At 38.7% G+C, this 20,731-nt stretch overlaps 1 protein-coding gene across 7 annotated transcripts in view; it reads right to left on the minus strand.

Annotated features, from left to right (window-relative positions):
• Positions 1–20,731, minus strand: part of Scamp (secretory carrier membrane protein) — a 76,170-nt gene that overhangs the window by 46,451 nt on the left and 8,988 nt on the right. For 6 of the 7 annotated variants that reach the window (XM_068348367.1, XM_068348368.1, XM_068348366.1 and 3 more), the window contains exons 2-3: positions 15,202–15,297; positions 10,482–10,634 (exon numbers count right to left, since the gene is read on the minus strand). In XM_068348367.1, the coding sequence (XP_068204468.1) occupies positions 10,482–10,634; positions 15,202–15,297 (249 nt within the window). Of the gene's footprint in view, positions 1–10,481; positions 10,635–13,777; positions 13,897–15,201; positions 15,298–20,731 lie in introns of those variants that run through there. The other variant, XM_068348372.1, reaches the window with a different exon arrangement.

The raw sequence follows: 20,731 nt of genomic DNA on the forward strand, positions 1-20,731 counted from the left end.
AGTTGAAGGGAAAGAGAATGTTTTCAACTTTTCTAATCGAGTTGAAGGGAAAGGGAATGTTTTCAACTTTTCTAATCGAGTTGAAGGGAAAGAGAATGTTTTCAACTTTTCTAATCGAGTTGAAGGGAAAGGGAATGTTTTCAACTTTTCTAATCGAGTTGAAGGGAAAGGGAATGTTTTCAACTTTTCTAATCGAGTTGAAGGGAAAGGGAATGTTTTCAACCTTTCTAATCGAGTTGAAGGGAAAGGGAATGTTTTCAACCTTTCTAATCGAGTTGAAGGGAAAGAGAATGTTTTCAACCTTTCTAATCGAGTTGAAGGGAAAGAGAATGTTTTCAACCTTTCTAATCGAGTTGAAGGGAAAGAGAATGTTTTCAACCTTTCTAATCGAGTTGAAGGGAAAGAGAATGTTTTCAACCTTTCTAATCGAGTTGAAGGGAAAGAGAATGTTTTCAACCTTTCTAATCGAGTTGAAGGGAAAGGGAATGTTTTCAACCTTTCTAATCGAGTTGAAGGGAAAGGGAATGTTTTCAACTTTTCTAATCGAGTTGAAGGGAAAGAGAATGTTTTCAACTTTTCTAATCGAGTTGAAGGGAAAGGGAATGTTTTCAACCTTTCTAATCGAGTTGAAGGGAAAGAGAATGTTTTCAACCTTTCTAATCGAGTTGAAGGGAAAGAGAATGTTTTCAACCTTTCTAATCGAGTTGAAGGGAAAGAGAATGTTTTCAACTTTTCTAATCGAGTTGAAGGGAAAGGGAATGTTTTCAACTTTTCTAATCGAGTTGAAGGGAAAGGGAATGTTTTCAACTTTTCTAATCGAGTTGAAGGGAAAGGGAATGTTTTCAACTTTTCTAATCGAGTTGAAGGGAAAGGGAATGTTTTCAACTTTTCTAATCGAGTTGAAGGGAAAGGGAATGTTTTCAACTTTTCTAATCGAGTTGAAGGGAAAGGGAATGTTTTCAACTTTTCTAATCGAGTTGAAGGGAAAGGGAATGTTTTCAACTTTTCTAATCGAGTTGAAGGGAAAGGGAATGTTTTCAACTTTTCTAATCGAGTTGAAGGGAAAGGGAATGTTTTCAACTTTTCTAATCGAGTTGAAGGGAAAGGGAATGTTTTCAACTTTTCTAATCGAGTTGAAGGGAAAGGGAATGTTTTCAACTTTTCTAATCGAGTTGAAGGGAAAGGGAATGTTTTCAACTTTTCTAATCGAGTTGAAGGGAAAGGGAATGTTTTCAACTTTTCTAATCGAGTTGAAGGGAAAGGGAATGTTTTCAACTTTTCTAATCGAGTTGAAGGGAAAGGGAATGTTTTCAACTTTTCTAATCGAGTTGAAGGGAAAGGGATGTTTTCAACTTTTCTAATCGAGTTGAAGGGAAAGGGAATGTTTTCAACTTTTCTAATCGAGTTGAAGGGAAAGGGGATGTTTTCAACTTTTCTAATCGAGTTGAAGGGAAAGGGAATGTTTTCAACTTTTCTAATCGAGTTGAAGGGAAAGGGGATGTTTTCAACTTTTCTAATCGAGTTGAAGGGAAAGGGAATGTTTTCAACTTTTCTAATCGAGTTGAAGGGAAAGGGGATGTTTTCAACTTTTCTAATCGAGTTGAAGGGAAAGGGAATGTTTTCAACTTTTCTAATCGAGTTGAAGGGAAAGGGAATGTTTTCAACTTTTCTAATCGAGTTGAAGGGAAAGGGAATGTTTTCAACTTTTCTAATCGAGTTGAAGGGAAAGGGAATGTTTTCAACTTTTCTAATCGAGTTGAAGGGAAAGGGAATGTTTTCAACTTTTCTAATCGAGTTGAAGGGAAAGGGAATGTTTTCAACTTTTCTAATCGAGTTGAAGGGAAAGGGAATGTTTTCAACTTTTCTAATCGAGTTGAAGGGAAAGGGAATGTTTTCAACTTTTCTAATCGAGTTGAAGGGAAAGGGAATGTTTTCAACTTTTCTAATCGAGTTGAAGGGAAAGGGAATGTTTTCAACTTTTCTAATCGAGTTGAAGGGAAAGGGAATGTTTTCAACTTTTCTAATCGAGTTGAAGGGAAAGGGAATGTTTTCAACTTTTCTAATCGAGTTGAAGGGAAAGGGAATGTTTTCAACTTTTCTAATCGAGTTGAAGGGAAAGGGAATGTTTTCAACTTTTCTAATCGAGTTGAAGGGAAAGGGAATGTTTTCAACTTTTCTAATCGAGTTGAAGGGAAAGGGAATGTTTTCAACTTTTCTAATCGAGTTGAAGGGAAAGGGAATGTTTTCAACTTTTCTAATCGAGTTGAAGGGAAAGGGAATGTTTTCAACTTTTCTAATCGAGTTGAAGGGAAAGGGAATGTTTTCAACTTTTCTAATCGAGTTGAAGGGAAAGGGAATGTTTTCAACTTTTCTAATCGAGTTGAAGGGAAAGGGAATGTTTTCAACTTTTCTAATCGAGTTGAAGGGAAAGGGAATGTTTTCAACTTTTCTAATCGAGTTGAAGGGAAAGGGAATGTTTTCAACTTTTCTAATCGAGTTGAAGGGAAAGGGAATGTTTTCAACTTTTCTAATCGAGTTGAAGGGAAAGGGAATGTTTTCAACTTTTCTAATCGAGTTGAAGGGAAAGGGAATGTTTTCAACTTTTCTAATCGAGTTGAAGGGAAAGGGAATGTTTTCAACTTTTCTAATCGAGTTGAAGGGAAAGGGAATGTTTTCAACTTTTCTAATCGAGTTGAAGGGAAAGGGAATGTTTTCAACTTTTCTAATCGAGTTGAAGGGAAAGGGAATGTTTTCAACTTTTCTAATCGAGTTGAAGGGAAAGGGAATGTTTTCAACTTTTCTAATCGAGTTGAAGGGAAAGGGAATGTTTTCAACTTTTCTAATCGAGTTGAAGGGAAAGGGAATGTTTTCAACTTTTCTAATCGAGTTGAAGGGAAAGGGAATGTTTTCAACTTTTCTAATCGAGTTGAAGGGAAAGAGAATGTTTTCAACTTTTCTAATCGAGTTGAAGGGAAAGGGAATGTTTTCAACTTTTCTAATCGAGTTGAAGGGAAAGGGAATGTTTTCAACTTTTCTAATCGAGTTGAAGGGAAAGGGAATGTTTTCAACTTTTCTAATCGAGTTGAAGGGAAAGGGAATGTTTTCAACTTTTCTAATCGAGTTGAAGGGAAAGGGAATGTTTTCAACTTTTCTAATCGAGTTGAAGGGAAAGGGAATGTTTTCAACTTTTCTAATCGAGTTGAAGGGAAAGGGAATGTTTTCAACTTTTCTAATCGAGTTGAAGGGAAAGGGAATGTTTTCAACTTTTCTAATCGAGTTGAAGGGAAAGGGAATGTTTTCAACTTTTCTAATCGAGTTGAAGGGAAAGGGAATGTTTTCAACTTTTCTAATCGAGTTGAAGGGAAAGGGAATGTTTTCAACTTTTCTAATCGAGTTGAAGGGAAAGGGAATGTTTTCAACTTTTCTAATCGAGTTGAAGGGAAAGGGAATGTTTTCAACTTTTCTAATCGAGTTGAAGGGAAAGGGAATGTTTTCAACTTTTCTAATCGAGTTGAAGGGAAAGGGAATGTTTTCAACTTTTCTAATCGAGTTGAAGGGAAAGGGAATGTTTTCAACTTTTCTAATCGAGTTGAAGGGAAAGGGAATGTTTTCAACTTTTCTAATCGAGTTGAAGGGAAAGGGAATGTTTTCAACTTTTCTAATCGAGTTGAAGGGAAAGGGAATGTTTTCAACTTTTCTAATCGAGTTGAAGGGAAAGGGAATGTTTTCAACTTTTCTAATCGAGTTGAAGGGAAAGGGAATGTTTTCAACTTTTCTAATCGAGTTGAAGGGAAAGGGAATGTTTTCAACTTTTCTAATCGAGTTGAAGGGAAAGGGAATGTTTTCAACTTTTCTAATCGAGTTGAAGGGAAAGGGAATGTTTTCAACTTTTCTAATCGAGTTGAAGGGAAAGGGAATGTTTTCAACTTTTCTAATCGAGTTGAAGGGAAAGGGAATGTTTTCAACTTTTCTAATCGAGTTGAAGGGAAAGGGAATGTTTTCAACTTTTCTAATCGAGTTGAAGGGAAAGGGAATGTTTTCAACTTTTCTAATCGAGTTGAAGGGAAAGGGAATGTTTTCAACTTTTCTAATCGAGTTGAAGGGAAAGGGAATGTTTTCAACTTTTCTAATCGAGTTGAAGGGAAAGGGAATGTTTTCAACTTTTCTAATCGAGTTGAAGGGAAAGGGAATGTTTTCAACTTTTCTAATCGAGTTGAAGGGAAAGGGAATGTTTTCAACTTTTCTAATCGAGTTGAAGGGAAAGGGAATGTTTTCAACTTTTCTAATCGAGTTGAAGGGAAAGGGAATGTTTTCAACTTTTCTAATCGAGTTGAAGGGAAAGGGAATGTTTTCAACTTTTCTAATCGAGTTGAAGGGAAAGGGAATGTTTTCAACTTTTCTAATCGAGTTGAAGGGAAAGGGAATGTTTTCAACTTTTCTAATCGAGTTGAAGGGAAAGGGAATGTTTTCAACTTTTCTAATCGAGTTGAAGGGAAAGGGAATGTTTTCAACTTTTCTAATCGAGTTGAAGGGAAAGGGAATGTTTTCAACTTTTCTAATCGAGTTGAAGGGAAAGGGAATGTTTTCAACTTTTCTAATCGAGTTGAAGGGAAAGGGAATGTTTTCAACTTTTCTAATCGAGTTGAAGGGAAAGGGAATGTTTTCAACTTTTCTAATCGAGTTGAAGGGAAAGGGAATGTTTTCAACTTTTCTAATCGAGTTGAAGGGAAAGGGAATGTTTTCAACTTTTCTAATCGAGTTGAAGGGAAAGGGAATGTTTTCAACTTTTCTAATCGAGTTGAAGGGAAAGGGAATGTTTTCAACTTTTCTAATCGAGTTGAAGGGAAAGGGAATGTTTTCAACTTTTCTAATCGAGTTGAAGGGAAAGGGAATGTTTTCAACTTTTCTAATCGAGTTGAAGGGAAAGGGAATGTTTTCAACTTTTCTAATCGAGTTGAAGGGAAAGGGAATGTTTTCAACTTTTCTAATCGAGTTGAAGGGAAAGGGAATGTTTTCAACTTTTCTAATCGAGTTGAAGGGAAAGGGAATGTTTTCAACTTTTCTAATCGAGTTGAAGGGAAAGGGAATGTTTTCAACTTTTCTAATCGAGTTGAAGGGAAAGGGAATGTTTTCAACTTTTCTAATCGAGTTGAAGGGAAAGGGAATGTTTTCAACTTTTCTAATCGAGTTGAAGGGAAAGGGAATGTTTTCAACTTTTCTAATCGAGTTGAAGGGAAAGGGAATGTTTTCAACTTTTCTAATCGAGTTGAAGGGAAAGGGAATGTTTTCAACTTTTCTAATCGAGTTGAAGGGAAAGGGAATGTTTTCAACTTTTCTAATCGAGTTGAAGGGAAAGGGAATGTTTTCAACTTTTCTAATCGAGTTGAAGGGAAAGGGAATGTTTTCAACTTTTCTAATCGAGTTGAAGGGAAAGGGAATGTTTTCAACTTTTCTAATCGAGTTGAAGGGAAAGGGAATGTTTTCAACTTTTCTAATCGAGTTGAAGGGAAAGGGAATGTTTTCAACTTTTCTAATCGAGTTGAAGGGAAAGGGAATGTTTTCAACTTTTCTAATCGAGTTGAAGGGAAAGGGAATGTTTTCAACTTTTCTAATCGAGTTGAAGGGAAAGGGAATGTTTTCAACTTTTCTAATCGAGTTGAAGGGAAAGGGAATGTTTTCAACTTTTCTAATCGAGTTGAAGGGAAAGGGAATGTTTTCAACTTTTCTAATCGAGTTGAAGGGAAAGGGAATGTTTTCAACTTTTCTAATCGAGTTGAAGGGAAAGGGAATGTTTTCAACTTTTCTAATCGAGTTGAAGGGAAAGGGAATGTTTTCAACTTTTCTAATCGAGTTGAAGGGAAAGGGAATGTTTTCAACTTTTCTAATCGAGTTGAAGGGAAAGGGAATGTTTTCAACTTTTCTAATCGAGTTGAAGGGAAAGGGAATGTTTTCAACTTTTCTAATCGAGTTGAAGGGAAAGGGAATGTTTTCAACTTTTCTAATCGAGTTGAAGGGAAAGAGAATGTTTTCAACTTTTCTAATCGAGTTGAAGGGAAAGAGAATGTTTTCAACTTTTCTAATCGAGTTGAAGGGAAAGAGAATGTTTTCAACTTTACTAATCGAGTTGAAGGGAAAGAGAATGTTTTCAACTTTTCTAATTGAGTTGAAGGGAAAGAGAATGTTTTCAACTTTTCTAATTGAGTTGAAGGGAAAGAGAATGTTTTCAACTTTACTAATTGAGTTGAAGGGAAAGAGAATGTTTTCAACTTTACTAATTGAGTTGAAGGGAAAGAGAATGTTTTCAACTTTACTAATTGAGTTGAAGGGAAAGAGAATGTTTTCAACTTTACTAATTGAGTTGAAGGGAAAGAGAATGTTTTCAACTTTTCTAATTGAGTTGAAGGGAAAGAGAATGTTTTCAACTTTACTAATTGAGTTGAAGGGAAAGAGAATGTTTTCAACTTTTCTAATTGAGTTGAAGGGAAAGAGAATGTTTTCAACTTTACTAATTGAGTTGAAGGGAAAGAGAATGTTTTCAACTTTTCTAATTGAGTTGAAGGGAAAGAGAATGTTTTCAACTTTTCTAATTGAGTTGAAGGGAAAGAGAATGTTTTCAACTTTTCTAATTGAGTTGAAGGGAAAGAGAATGTTTTCAACTTTTCTAATTGAGTTGAAGGGAAAGAGAATGTTTTCAACTTTACTAATTGAGTTGAAGGGAAAGAGAATGTTTTCACCTTTTCTAATTGAGTTGAAGGGAAAGAGAATGTTTTCAACTTTTCTAATTGAGTTGAAGGGAAAGAGAATGTTTTCAACTTTCTTAAGAGGTTAGAGAGCCAAAGTTTCAGCAAAGAAAACAGTGAACCCTAGGTAAGATTCAATGAACTAATTCACCAATATTACCTTGAAGGGTACCAGTAATTTCTAAAACCTGGCACTCATCATCAAAACTACTTCCATAGACAAAATGTATACACTAACACTATTTAGGCCAATCAAACCCTTCACCAAAAATAAATACCCAAAACACAGCAAGCATTAAAAAACTCAACATTATTTACTGTTAAAAGAGGTCATTATACTTTTACTAATGCTTCATAAAACTTGTGAGTAAGGTCTACATAAAGGCAAAAGGTTCATGCACAGGTAGGGTAATGGTTTCTCACCTTCAATTCCTTGACACCAAAGAAGAAAAGATTCTATTAGTAAACTGATTGTACATGTTAAAGGTAATAAGTAAAATATGTTAACAAAATTCTTATCAACCAACTGGTTACTTTCAAGCTTATGCAGTTCCAGCACACTACAAAAAAGCAGAAAATAATTCTACAAAAATTAAAGGTTTCAGAAACTACCATTAAATAAGGAAAAATACTAAGGCTTCAAAATCCTTCTTAAACTATGACATATCAAATTAAAATAATGTCTAATTCAAAAGAAGAATTTTAAATGCATCACAGAACTAAGATACCTGTACAAATCTAAGAAGAGTGAATGGAAATAATAAATTAGTACCTCATTTTATGAGAAAATCGGTGTACGAACATACAAGTTTAAATAGTTTTATTTATAAGCATTGTATTGGTTGGAACATGAAATTTTACGCTGTATGGGGATTTTTTTTTTTGACAAATACTAACGAGTCTATTAAATATTCAGTCCCACGTTGCTCATACATCAATTTCTACCCCATTTTAAAGAAAAATAAAACCAGTCATTGCTAGATAGGTTCCTTTTAAAAACCGAGTGAAAGCGTAAAAACAAAAAGACCACCAAGTGTCCATAAAGTGTAAATTAAGCAATTCAGTTTGTGGTAGTAAATGTCGCTTGAAAGAACAACCGTTATTTTACAACCTCCTCTTCACGCCAGCCACAACTCTCCTCAAAGGTAAAGTGCAAGTTAATACCAATCATTTGTATTTCTTGTTATTGTGCATTATCAATTTTTATTTCTTTCTAATGTTAGCGGTTATAAAGTCTTCAATAATTATGATTACAAAAACTTAAAAAGGACGGTTGGACTCGTGGATCGCAACAAGAGAATTTCCTTCATTTCTTATGGGAAAAATTGTTTTGGGATATGTGGTATTTTAAGCTGCAAGCTCAATATCAGAAAGATTTGAATGCATAGAACGAGGTACTAACCTACTCTTAATAGATGCTAGCAGTCAGGCTACTTGGCTCCATTCGAGGGAGAATTTAAATTCTGTACAAATTCCACTAACTTCATGTAAATTATGTAAGTTCTATTGATCATCGGATAGATATGGTTCACTGGAGGGGTTATATGAATAGGAAACTTTCACAAACCACACAGGTCCAACGTACACAGAGTAAGGCTCCGGCCCTAATAGCCGACAATAGCTACAGGCAGGACCGGGCTGAAGCTTAATTACAAATATATTGACTCCCATGGGCTGTTAAAGCTCTTTCACATAAACAGCCTAACTTTAAGTCTCAGCCCGTTCCTGGCTGTATCTGCTGAATATCCAACAATGCAGACCGAGCCTGTGTTAATCAGCGAGCAGAAAAAATTTACAGTGCTTTTCAGTATGCTGCATAAGACCATTACGATAAGAGTAAAGAGAATTCAACTTGAAAATAAGGAACTTTGTGCTCTGAAATTATTTAATTAGGGACAATTTCCCAAAAAATCAAGCAGGGAGAAAATAATGACCTAGTATCTTGGGAACTTTGTATCTTAAGCACATTTATTATAATTTGACATCAATTAGTTGACTCTGAAATTTTGCTTACCAATTTGTTGAAATATTCCTAAGCATAAAAATGAAACACTGCAAATTATAGCGTTGGTCTTGGTACTAGGAGACACTACTGCAAAAGCTGCATCAAATAATTTTGCTTCTACAACTGCTAGCTGTATTATTTTCTTTTTTGTGAATCCTAGTGCTCAATCATTTGACCTTATCGTGTTGTATAACATAGGAAATTTTAAAATCTATTTTTCCTAGCTATGCAAACCTGATTGCTTATATCACTTGACCTAATCATGGTATATAACATGAACATCTAGGGGTCTAAATTCTAAGGATAAATTAATTTGAGTGCGGTTGTGTAAAATAGCACTTTCTTATTTATCAAATGAAGCTCTTTAAGCATATGCTGATATCATCAAACATGAAAAAGTTTACCCTATATTTGTAATCATCTATAGATTCATCCTTAAAGTTCCCTATGCTTTTCAGCAAAAGCCTGAGGCAACTCTTAAGAGAGTCCTTTGGCTTTAGGGTAGAGGGATGAAGAGAGCTGGGCTGTGTGGGTGACCTTGAACTCTAAAAATTATTCCACTAAAAGATTTAATAAAAGACATCTTTTAGCTTGTTTCAAAGTGATCGCAATTACAGAGGTTGAAGTTACATAAGAGTTATGATATTTGAATAACTTTCAATTTGTCTCATTTCTAACAAAATCTCATTCTTAAAAAGAAAGCTTAAACATAAGATGAAATGAATAGATCAGATATGCCCAACTTTACCTTACATTTTCTTATTTAAAAGATTAAGGATAGTTGCCCATTTTTTAGCCAGAAGTATTTCTCAGATTTGGGGAGGGGTATAGGAAGGATGTTTCCTTTGACTTTTAAAGACATAGAATAAATGTCTCACAGTTGGCCGTGTGGAAAAGTGGAAAAGCCTACAGAGATTTTGTACAATATATTAATAAAATTTGAAACACAAGGCCCAGTAATTGAGTTGAACCAATCGGTGCCAAGATAACATTGGAGATAAAACTCTGCAGTTATACTATGAATTAGTTAGAAGTAGATAGACAACAAGATGGAAGAAATGAAGCAGGAATTGAGATTAAGTACTGACGAAGGATAAGCTGTTGGTGCAGCTAAGGGGTCAATGGGATGCTTGCTAGATGCGTAATTAATGCCTACTTATGGCACTACTCCATACAGTTAGTTTTATAATGGTTCCCTGCGGCTTGCGGCTGACTGTGGATTAGTGAACTAAGGATGACATCTTGGTCTTAAGCATAGTTTGTGACAAGAGTATGTACGAGTTTTCCTTTACCTGAACTACTGACTAAACAAACTTTATTACAATTTTCTAATTCTATGAATGATGAGATGGAATGATCCTGTTAAAAAAAAGGTTGAGATGGGAATAGATAAGTAATTAGTTTTACAGCTTAATGGTAGTTTCAACATCTGTAAATCACACATGATACAATATCTAGGAAGTTAATTTTTCATAACTTTCCAAAGATACTATGGCATAGTCTTGAAAAATTACAAGTTCAAGTAACGATACTTCCAAAGACAAGTAATAAAATACTGTACAGTTAATTATCTTTTCACCACAGTTACAACAGGCTATACCATCACGATACAATACAGGGGTAATTAAAGCTTTTCACAACAATACAGTATTTCACCATTTATTCTAGCAAATCAACTAGTCAGGAAATAAAAAGAAAACCACAAGGCCTTCAAAGCCACACTCATTGTTACTAACCTGAAATTCTGCAGTTGTAACCTGCTGCTGTGCTGACGGTGTGTAAGAAGGTGGATTGGCCGGGGTGGGGGTCACCACAGCGGGCTGTCCGCCCGCACCAGCCGAAACTGTTGGCTGAACATAGGTGGGCGGAGTAACAGTATTTCCAACTCCCTATAAGAGATAAAAATATATTCAAAACCAAAACTATCAATAACAAGGTACCTGTACTATACTATTATTCTTGACATTTTTTGGCAACTATGTAAATTAAGAAATATATATCTATTATCTAAACCTCTATAAGTTAATTCTTAATTTCTATTAAACTTTGCATATGAACATCTTCCCTAAATCTCTCACACCAGCACCATCTACTACTGTTTAGTGTAACATCATTATAGAATTCTACAAAGTTCAAACAGGTCTAACACAAAAAAAAGAATAAGTAAAGGGGAACCTAAGACTAACCTAGAGTGCTTACTTTACATTGCCATACTAAATTTCTTGTATTATCTACGGAGAGACCTACCCTAGAATAAATCTAAATCAAATATGCATCCATTTTCTGCTTTTGTTCAAGATTCTTGTTTGCTATGTGGAATACTTTCTTGGACTCAAAAGCTAAATGTGTAAACATTATGTGTCCTTTTTCAGAAAACATTTATATAAGACATTGTCTTGACATTCAACAAAGAATGCAGCCTCCACTCATTGTAAGGTGGTCCTTAACCCTTTTACCCCCAAGCTATTTGGACATTTCCAACCCTTAACCCCCAGGGGTTCTTTTTTTTCGAGCACATTTTGCAGTATATTTTTTTAAAATTGCTCTAACAGCCTCAATTTTCATCATAGAGAGGCCAGGTGTCTCATTCTCTTGGAAAATGCCTGGTTTCTAAAAAAATTATCAAAAATATGCAAAAAAAAAATTATCAAAAATATGCAAAAAAAAAAAAAATTAAATAGCAGTTTTTTGCAAGGACGTACCGGTACGTCCATGGGGGGTAAAGGGATGAGTTTTGTGAAACGTACCAGTACATCCTTTGGGGGTAAAAGGGTTAACTTAAAAACTTAATTGGTTCCCGGAAATTATTTGCAAGTCAAATTGTTTGCAAGTAAAAATTTTTTTTTTATTTTGGTCTAGGGTAGACCTAACCTGAATTCCATGCCTATGATTTCCTGCTTTCATATTAAACAGATATCAGATTATCATAAATGTTTTTTTTTTTACAGTATTAAATGATATGATATTGTGTTATTACAGCATACCTTTATCTTATCTTTGTTATTTCCAGTTGGAATTGAGTTTGTATCTGAATGTTTATTGTCAAATGTTTGTCAATTGAGGATCTTCTGTACATGCAAAACCATATAAGAAACTTTACATCATAAATTTTAGCATTTGAATGATTGCCCAATACTCATGAGCTAAATAAGTCAAGCACAAGCTCAACAAGAAAAAGTGAAAAGTTTTCGTTGATTTCAAAAAGTCTGTCTTGTCATTTCTACAATTACCTCCTGCAAGAATCATTAGCATATGTTAGTAACCATCTTCAATTTGATTCTGAGTTGGTTACATTGTAGGGAAGTAGGAAGGAGTATATTTATATATGAATATCAAGTAAATATTACGAAAATTTGCATTATTTTAATGAATCTCTCCTACTACTCTCACGTTGAATGCCACATATAATTGGATGGACAAGAATGGTTATCCATTAGAAATAGTTGAAATCCATCTGGATGGAAACATGAAATGACTGTTCCTGGAAATATCTAGAATGATTCTTACGTGTAATCCTATTTTTTTTCTTTGCTTTTTCACATCACAGCTTGAGGATGGCAACGGGCTTGGTATTTCTCTTGTGTGCCATAAGAAAACCAGTATATAAGACTTAATGCAAGCACCTTCCGTAAGGGCAAATGACCTTGTACCTAGGATTTTGCTGCACAATGGATCACCTAATGAAACTAAAAGCTACCCTAAATTAGAAGGATATTCCTTACAAGAGACAACTGTGTACTATTCCTCAAAATTCAACACCAGGTAAAGTTATAGAATAAAGGACATGTAGGAACTTCCTTAGGTGCAGGCTAATATGTTCTCTGCAACAACTAAGGGACATATTGTACGGCAAAAATTGCAACTAAGGCAAGTACAGAATTGCAATTCAATCTAGCTCAATTTACATAATTATTAAGAGAAAGCTATTTCTTAAAAATTAGTTCAACTAACAAATTTACCAAAAGAAAAGAAGTGTCTTAAAATGACCACTCCCCAGATGTTTTAGGCCCTCACATTTAGCAAGGATAATAATCTGGATTTGCCGAGTGGTTCGGTCTCCGCCCTGATCTTGCTCGAAAAAAATCTTGGGTAATTCCGGCCTATTTGCTGAGGATGAGACTCCAGAGGGGATGTATAGACCCTTATTTCCTGGTTGGTGGATTGCAGTTCTCTATCCATATGCAAATCGTGACCATCCTGTCCTGGCATTTCAAGAACTCTGACAAGACAATGGGTTCAAACTCGCTACTGCACTGAGATGACCATTCCTCAAAATACCCGATACAGACCCGCAAAACTGAACTGGCAAAACCGTTCATTGCCAGAGCCTAAGGCAACAACTTGTACTACCTAGCTGACTTTGATGCAAATCTGCTGAAAACAATTTTCTCATAGAAGGGTATACAAAGGTTAAAAAGTGGTCACCAGCATTGATAACCTGTCCGAAACTTCCACAATGGCAAATTTCTCCTGAACCTCCTCATACATTAAGGCACCTTTTCCACATCCCTTGGATTCTTGAACATTGGGAGCAATTCCCTGAATTAGTTCCCTCAGCTCATCTTGACCCAAGTTACTCACTCACTTTTCCATAAGAATCTAAGTTATTGAACCTTGCTGGCCAACCTGTTAAAAAGATACCAACTGATACCACAGTGTCTCTACCTCATGAAAAGGTGGCGTTCGCTCTCTACCACACTGGCACTTAAAAACAGTCTTGGCATAGCAAGTACACTGGCACCTGACACCTGGGAGTACTTGGTGGGGACACCAGGGATTAGGCCGCCTCAGAGAGGGGCTAATACCGGTACATTGAATAACATTTGTTCTCAAGTATAACCTAAAATACATTGAAAGGCATGCCTATCAGTTGGTGATCCAATCAAGAATTTGCAATACATTTTATGATTTAGTCTTGAAAAGCATAACTCAAAATATTCACAGTATACAGTAAAAATTATGGGTTTTATTAGAATTGAGCATAAAAGTAAACAAAAGGCAAAAACTGGACACACTGCAACATTTTCCCAACCTTCCTTTCCTTGCTCTCCATATCATCCACAAGAACCATAGCCCAAGTGTTCACACAGCTGACTAATCAGCCTAACTATCTTCCCTCTCAGGTACACATTGACTGATATGCAAAATGTGGAGTTATCCCAAAAGGAGAGGTTTCATAGTGAACAATAAAATCTACTTCTCTCTCAAAAAAAAAATGTCATTAAAATGCTTAGGGTGACAATTTATTACTTAATATATACTAATGCAGTACCATAGCTCCTACAAGTACATGTGCCAGAACTCTATATAACTGCCTCTACCGTTCAAATGTTTATGAGCATCTTGAATGTTTTATTGGTGGTTCACTTAACAGTAAACTAAATTAAACTAGTCTGGCAGCAGGGTGCCACTTACAGTGTGTTACTTTAAATGGTAATCTAGATTCTTTGCAGCATCCCCACTGATATTTGCTTCTTTTCTCACAAGTATATCTTCTTGCTTACCTATTCAACAATGACATTAAATTGCTATAATCTGCAACACTTGCTTAATAATAAGCCTTATAAATCTACAGTATAAATGTACTTGGCAAACTTGTTAAACTATTAATAATCACAAACCGTATAAATACAGTAAAAATAAAAATCATATTGCATTGCAAAATCTTCAAAATTCCATATAGAAAAATACCCTCACAGTACTTATAAAAATTTGAAAAGTATATTTACAAATGCTACCTAACATGTGCATTTGGTGGGAAGAACTACACTATTATTATCCTTTAAGTGAATACTCCTTAATGTTATATTCATAATTAGAAAAAAATATAATTAATTGTAGGATATAAAAAAAATAAAATTATGATTATAATCTTGAAAAACTGTTAACATTTACATAAACTTTATCAAATGTTAGATGTTATTTAATAAGGGTATCGGAAATCGTAAAAGAGGAGCAGTAACTAAAAGCGTAATAGTTTAATTCCCAGCCCCTTTCAGATGTTGGAGAACACACTACAAAACTCTTATCTTAAATCTTATCTAACTTGGGCATACGGTACTTCTCACACTTATCACCAAATGCAAAATTCTGAGGCAATGATTTCCGATTAAAGAATAAAAAGATAGTAATAAACAGAATGGATTTAGAACATTTTGGAGCACTATGGTTTTAAAGTAATATTGTAATATTCTTAAATATAGAAAAAATACAGTGCTTTGATTCTATTATTTGATAAAAGATTTATTGCATGGATGAATCCTGAAAATAATTATGGATTCATCGCTTTGTAAACTAATGCTCAAGCACGTTAACTTTGACGACCAGTAGATGGACACTATAAATAGTTTCAAACAAGATTCATACGTCAATGAAATAATATCAAGAAGCATTGCACTCCTTAATACAGTATAATATTATAAGTCTAATAGAGTCGTACTATAATTCAAAACTTACAACGGTACTATTTGTTGTTGGCTGGGCACTAAAAGGGTCATATTCTTCCAAGCCACTCTGGTTGGAGCCTTGAGTTGCTTGCTGGATTGAAGGCTCCTGAAAAAAATATTAAGACTCAATAAATCTCGTTTGGGAATTACAGATACTGTATCTTATTCATAGCAGGACAGCAAAGCTTTAATTATTGATAACTACATTTGAGAATTTAGTTTTTCATTCATACAAATCTCTACACACTCTTCGAAAAAGTTTTTAAAATTCTTACACCAAAAAGCAGTCCTTTAATATGATATTCCTCTTAACATTTGTTTACCTAAATTACATATGATAGTCATAAAAATACTTCATATAGCCTAATGTACATATAAGAAAAATATTATTATTATCATTACTTGCTAAGCTATAACCTTAGTTGGAAAAGCAGGATGCTAAAGCCCAGGGGCTCCGACAAGGAAATTAGCCTATTGAGGAAAGGAAACTAGAAAAAATAAAATATTTTAAGAACAGTATCATCATCAAAATAAATCTCCCCTATATAATATATGAAAAACTTGAACAAAACAAGAGGAAGAGAAATAAGAGAGAATAGTGTGCCCAAGTGTACCCTCAAGTGAGAGAACTCTTACCCAAGACAGTGGAAGACCATGGTACAGAGGCTATGGCAGGTTTTGGAGATATCTTTTAGATTTTAATAAAAACTTGGGCTGTTAAACAAGTGTCAAATTTCTAGTCACAATATTGCAAGGTTGCTAGTCTTCAACAAGCCATTTCTGGTGAATGTGTCAATAAGGACACAATCCTCAAATGATTTAGTCTAAACATTTCTATCCTAAGTTACATAAAAAAAAAGCCACAAGGCCCATTATAAATAAGAACATCCTCAAAAGATTATTACAAGGATGTGAGAACCTAGTACCCTTACTTCCAGGTGACACCACCTTTCCCCTCTGATTGGGCTACAAGTAATTAGCCACTAGAAGGAAAAAGGTTATTTGGTAATTACAGTACTGTAAATGTTTAAATTTTTGCTACTCTATTCATTGTCTCCAGGAGGTTTCTTATAAAATCTATTGCTCCTGTTTTGAACACTATTATATCTATCAATCAAGAAGGACCAGGATTGGAAAATGAGAAATTCGGAGATAATTTGTATTTTTCCTAACCATACAAACCTTAGCTATTTACATAGGGTTTACTTTCGCCGTAGCTGAAATGACGAGCCATTAGATTTTAAACGAGGGTTAAACAACCCCCGCGCTAGTTAGCACGGGGGTAGGGGAGGGATAGCTAGCTACCTCTCCCCCCCACACACCGGTGAGCTGCCTCACTTCACTTAGAGGTAGGACTTGTCTTGGGGGACAGGGCTGGCGGGCAAATATGTGTAAATAGCTAAGGTTTGTATGGTTAGGAAAAATACAAATTATCTCCGAATTTGTCATTTGTTCCGTAACCGAAATACAAACCATGCTATTAACATAGGGTGACTTACCCTTAGGCAGGGTGGAAAGTCCCCAGCCTTACTGGCTTTGGCTTACCCGGGGACTCAGAATCCGAGTGAGCAGCACTCAAGAAAAAGAGTCCCTGCGCCTCGCAGTGCGGCCTACATAAGTTGTGTGTGGAGAAATGAAGTGTGACTCATCCTAGGAAGTTGACCTGAAAACCTTTATATGGAATTCTAGGCTAGGACGTCCCCATACCACCTCGTCAAGGTATGGGAGACGCGACAGTATTATTCTTAATACTAGGAACACAAGGAAGCATGGTTTACCTGCAGAGGTTTGATATCAGCTATGCAGAGACCCAGGATGCTGCATTCCCCAAGAGAGGGGAGGATGAAGAAAGAAGTAAGGACCAGAAATACTCTTTCATTCACGCAGACTAAAACCGGGTAAGTGTCAGCGAATCCCGCTGGAGGGAAGGGGATCGGCTGATCCTTAGGAGTGGATACTACTGGGCCTGCCTGAAATGAAGAAAGGGAAGAAGAATGTTGCCTGGACCTCTCCGATGAATCTTCCTGCTCCTGGATGCGTGCTCGGCGCTTACGAGATGGAGATCGCGAGGACGATCTGGAAGAACGCGGCCCCGGCAACTCGCAAGGTTGGGCACGCTGCGAAACCCGGCGGGAATCACGTTGGGGGTCGCGCTGGCGAAATCGCTGGGTCGCGCGCGGAGATGCGGGCGCGCAAGCGAAGGTGTGTGTGAATGCACAGGTGAGGGTGTGCGAGAGTGCCCGGGTGATCGCTGGCGATCAGGAGAGCGATGGCGCGTAGGCGAACGGTGGAGCAAAGGCGAGTGTAAGCGCGTTGGCGAGCGAAGGTGCGTTGGCGAGCGATGGCACGTTGGCGAGCGATGGCGCGTTAGCGAAGGATGACGCATGGGGCGAGTAGGCGACCGACTGCGCACAGGCGAGTTAGCGCGTGGGCGAGTAGGCGACCGACAGCGCACAGGCGAGTTAGCGCGTGGGCGAGTCGGTGACCTGTGGCGATCAGACGTGTGGGCGCGTTGGCGAGCGTTCGCGCACAGGCGAAGGATCGCGCAGGAGAACACTGGCGCGTAGGAGATCGCTGACGCGTAGGATGGCGCGCAGTGGCCCGGAGAGAAGTTGCCAACTGGGGCGCAGGGCCAGGGGGCGCTGATGTGCTCGAAGGCGAAGTCTCGTGGGCGGGCTCAGGAGTCGACTCGTGGGCGCGCATGCACTTTAGAAGTGCGCACCGGAGAAAACGCACGGTGGTCGACGCGCAGGAGAACGCTGGCGAGGCAAATGATCAATGTCCTTGCCTGCGCCCAGATCCGAAGGTCGTGGACGCGTGGGCGAACGTTGGCGCGCATCAGGAACTGGGCGCGCAGTAGTGCGCTGACGAGCAGGAGGTTGACGGCGCTCAGGAGACTGTTGACACGCAGCAGGGACAGAAGAGCGCTTGCGTGCAGGCGAGCAGGAGAGCACTGGCAAGCAGGTGAACGCTGGCGAGCAGGAGAGCGCTGACGAGCAGGAGCGCGCTGGCGATCAGGGGCGCGTTGGCGAGAAGAGTCTGATGACTCAATCGCAGGAGAGCGCTGGCGATCAGGAGTGTGCTGGCGATCAGGAGAGTGCTGGCGAGCAGGAGAGCGCTGGCGATCAAGAGAGCGCTGGCGAGGAGAGTCAGGATACTCTTCAGCAGGAGAGCGCTGACGAGTAGGAGGGCGTTGGCGATCAGAAGAGCGGTGGCGCTTGCACGCTACTGAAGGGCGCACAGGTGAAACCTGGCATGGAAGGGACTTACCCACATCGTGGGATAAGCCCTTCTTCCCCGAAGGGACCGGTGCTTGAGGTAACAAGGAAGATCTGGCAGACGCAGATCGCGCTGCAGATCGGTCCAGTGATGTTACTGCCACGGTCTGCTCCTGACGAGAAGAATCCTTTGCAGGGGACGACGAAGATGAAGACCCGAAGAGAAGGAGCCTCTTAACTCCCTTGTAAGGAGAAGGAAGGCCTCGGCAGCGAAGAGGAGGGCAAGCCTTACGGCGAAGACGACCTCGAGGCAGGGTATCACCGTCGTCGGTCCTCCGAAGAGGAGTCTCTGTTAGTGCACTCCCCCGAGGGGGAGGAACACCCGCAGGAGAGACCGTTGGACCCAGTTTTCCCCTCGAAGGATGTTAGGAGGGGGAACCTGAGCCTTCAGCAACATCCGCAACAGTAGCAGCTGGGGTTTGACCCGACCCGTCGGACGCCTCTGCCACAACAACATCGACAATAGCCAGAGGGTCTACCTCTGGTATTACCGGCGACTGTTGGACAGCTGCCCCCAACTGGATCAGATCAAACAGGGCTTCCTTGGAGAGCGAGCCCTTAAGCCCCAAGGAAGCCCAAAGCTGGAAAAGATCATTGTTAGATACAGTCTGGTCATAATCAACAAAATCAATAATGTCCTCCCCCGGAGTAGGAGGGGGAGCTGCCTCGCTATGGGAGGCAACGCCCTCTCCCGAACCCCGAGATTGGGAAACAAAAGAAGGACCTACGCTACCACTCGGCGGCCTCTCGCGAGAGACCGAACGAGTGGGAGCTTCGGAGGAAGTTCGGGCAACGGAAGAAGAGTCCTTGGAGCCTTCCTTCCCCAAGACAGTCCTCGAGGGAGAACGGTCTCGCTTAGAACTCTTCTTACGCCGCCGGGCAAACCTGAGGTAGGCCACTCCCTACATTCCATACAAACATTATCACTTTCACACCGTTGACCTCGACACTGCGGGCAAAGGGTGTGAAGGTCTGTATCGACCGCCAACATGAATGTTCCACAGGGGCGGTCGGGAAGTCCAGGGCATTTCCGCATAATGGGAAGAAAAGGTAGAGGCCAACTACAAACGCACAGCTTAAAGAAAAAGAAAAACAGATTAAGGCTGTCAAATATGCGAGGACGAGACAGACACGTCTGTACATCGTCCGAGCCAAAAGTGAAGTGAGGCAGCTCACCGGTGTGTGGGGGTACCCCTCCCCTACCCCCGTGCTAACTAGCGCGGGGGTAGTTTAAGCCATGTTAAAATCTAATGGCTCGTCATTTCAGCTACGCCGAAAGTAAACCCTATGTAAATAGCGTGGTTTGTATTTCGGTTACAGAACAACCAGGGTTTTTAGATAGAAATAAAAATTTCCTAAATGCGCCAACAAATATACTGCCAATGTCAGGAAAATAAATACATAGCTTATGCATGAAAAGTAATTAATCTACAGTCAGACCCCAGTATTCTCTTATTCGTTTATTCACTAGGGAGACCCGTGATAAACTGTACTATAGTTACTTTTTCGCGTCATGATTGGTGCGCTTCATGAAGTTCATATTCTGCTCTGTCTCAGCTCTCTGCACCCGACATTCAGTCAAAAATTCTGTGATTTTCTCTCTTCACTGTCTTGTACTATTACTTTACAACTTTTGCCATGAGCCCTAAGAGAACTTCACTGTGCTCTGTCTGTAATTTAGCACCAGAAGAAAGTGCAGGGAAGGTTTATCTTTTGTAGCCACGTGCAAATTCTTGGTGTGACCAAGAGTACAGTACTACAGTGTTCAGTACACTGAGGAGACCTATATTCAAGGTTCTGAGAGTGTGTGCCAACATAGTGCTAAGCATTTTGTAATCCATTCATACTGAGGACAGCACACGACACATAGACCTTATGGAAGTGGCGGTGACTTAGTTAAGGAAGCAAGTGGACTGCAGAAAAGGACTTTGAATTGGCTAAGAAGGTAAGACAACTGCCTAACCGAAGTGTACCCTGAAGCAAGAGAACTCTAATCTAAGACAGTAGAAGGCCATGGTATAGAGGCTATGGCACTACCCAAGACTAGACAACAATGGTTTGATTTTGGAGTACTTCGAAGAGCTCTCCAATCAGACCAGAGAAAGCAGCCCCGAAGGATTACGTTTCACGAAACTCAGTGTACAATGATGGCATGTGACGGCCGCAACCGATCGGACATAAACCTAATAGCGGTAAGAATCCTAAGGTTTGTTTTGGCAATGCACATGCGCAACCGAAGGAGTTCGTTTCATCCTTTTATAG

The sequence above is a fragment of the Palaemon carinicauda genome, chromosome 24, assembly GCF_036898095.1.
Source record: "Palaemon carinicauda isolate YSFRI2023 chromosome 24, ASM3689809v2, whole genome shotgun sequence".
In the NCBI taxonomy this organism is placed as follows: domain Eukaryota; kingdom Metazoa; phylum Arthropoda; class Malacostraca; order Decapoda; family Palaemonidae; genus Palaemon; species Palaemon carinicauda.